At 38.6% G+C, this 1751-nt stretch overlaps 1 protein-coding gene across 1 annotated transcript; it reads left to right on the forward strand.

The window, feature by feature from the left end:
* The first annotated feature begins 165 nt into the window (after window positions 1-165).
* On the forward strand, window positions 166-1745 carry LOC112095233 (phosphatidylinositol transfer protein 3-like). The gene is made up of 4 exons (XM_024176910.1): window positions 166-253; window positions 377-553; window positions 808-1152; window positions 1425-1745. The coding sequence occupies exons 1-4, from the start codon at window positions 188-190 to the stop codon at window positions 1725-1727; spliced, it is 891 nt and encodes a 296-aa protein (XP_024032678.1). The 5' UTR covers window positions 166-187; the 3' UTR covers window positions 1728-1745.
* Window positions 1746-1751: the final 6 nt, after the last annotated feature.

Consider the following 1751-nt stretch of genomic DNA (forward strand, 5'->3'; position numbering starts at 1 on the left):
AAAAAAAAATGAGATAGTGAGTCCACGTGTCACTAGAATCCACTAGCATTTCTGTTGTTACCAGATGAATGTTGACAAAACTACAAGAAGGGTTTCATATTGAGTTTTTTTCCCCTTTTTAATGTATTTTATGTTATCTGAGAATTCATGTATGTATATAGGTTCAACTCCACTGCTTGACAACGGGATGTTTCTTCGGAGAAAACACTCTCAGAACCACCCCATTGATGAATCTGCAGAAAAGGAGGCAAAGGTAATATATTATACACATGAAAATAAGTGAACTAGAAATTAAAGTGTTACATTTTCAAACTTTTGTTGTCTAATCCTAAATCAAAACAAAACATGAACTAAACTAGGCATTTTCTATTTTCAGGTCAAAGAACTCAGGGATGATCTTGGCCCGCTATCTGGACGTAGTTTAAAGTACTGCAGTGAATCATGCCTTAGGAGATATCTTGAAGCTCGGAACTGGAATGTTGATAAATCAAAGAAAATGTTGGAAGAGTCGCTCAGGTGGAGGGCAACTTATAAACCTGAGGAAATCCGTTGGGTAAGAGTAATTTTGATGGCATGCTCAAACTATAAACTTGTTATAATTTGTTCTTTTTTACTTATCTTTGAGGTCTCAAACTTGGTTGGTCTTGTCTTGGTCTGCAATTTTATTTATATACACATGCACATATTTTTAGGCTATGGTCGGCTATATAAGCTATAGCAATCATCCATTATAATGTTTGAATTATGTTTCATCGATGCTACTAGTTAAGCCTCTATTTACCATAGCAACATTAATTTCTTGTTTAGAATGAAGTAGCTCATGAAGGCGAGACGGGAAAAGTTTCCAAGGCAAATTTTCATGATCGACTTGGAAGACCAGTGCTTATAATGAGACCAGGGCTGCAGAACACAAATTCACCAGAAGGCAATATCCGTCATTTAGTCTATCTCATAGAGAATGGTGTCCTCAACCTTCCTGAGGATCAAGAACAGATGTCATGGTTGGTTGACTTCACCGGGTTTACGTTGAACACAAGCGTCTCTGTCAAGACAGCCCGTGATATTATTAACATTCTGCAAAACCACTACCCCGAGAGGCTTGCCGTGGTGTTTCTTTACAACCCACCAAAGATTTTTCAGGCCTTCTACAAGGTATGATCTACTAAGCTCTTTTTACTTTTTCTTTGGAATCCGTCACACGCATAAATTTCTACACGTCCTTTTAATGAATTTCCCCTTTAAGAATTCTATTTATCACCACTATGTTTATGTCAGTGAATCAAAACTGCCACATAACAGTGTGGAGACTGTAATTTTTCTTTTTTTATCATGTGACAACTTTACTCTAATGATACTCGTATGATGATGAACCAATTATGGTGAGGATAGCAGGACTCATTGCTCTATTGCTTTTGTATTTGTAGGCTGTGAGGTACTTCCTAGATCCGAAGACATCCCAGAAGGTGAAATTCGTCTACCCCAAAAACAAAGACAGTGTTGAGCTTATGAAGACATTCTTCGATATCGATAACCTTCCAGGTGAGTTTGGTGGAAAAGCGACTTTAAAGTACGACCACGAGGAGTTCTCGAGATTGATGGCTCAGGACGATGTGAAAACTGCCAAATTCTGGGGTTTTGATGACAAACCATCTAACAAAACAAACGACCATTTTGGGGCAGAGGTGGTTGCTCCCGAGCCTCTTCCCTTGGCACCACCTGCTAGTTGAGCTGAATGACTAATGCGTGAAGTG

This window comes from Morus notabilis, unplaced genomic scaffold (assembly GCF_000414095.1).
Source record: "Morus notabilis unplaced genomic scaffold, ASM41409v2 C11436427, whole genome shotgun sequence".
Classification (NCBI taxonomy): domain Eukaryota; kingdom Viridiplantae; phylum Streptophyta; class Magnoliopsida; order Rosales; family Moraceae; genus Morus; species Morus notabilis.

Excerpts from the sequence above, each read along its gene's own strand:
- LOC112095233 (XM_024176910.1), top strand. The coding sequence starts at position 188 with ATGTTTCTTCGGAGAAAACACTCTCAGAACCACCCCATTGATGAATCT. Across the intron at positions 554-807 it reads AACCTGAGGAAATCCGTTGG|AATGAAGTAGCTCATGAAGG; the intron begins GTAAGAGTAATT and ends TTTCTTGTTTAG. Across the intron at positions 1,153-1,424 it reads TTTTTCAGGCCTTCTACAAG|GCTGTGAGGTACTTCCTAGA; the intron begins GTATGATCTACT and ends TTGTATTTGTAG.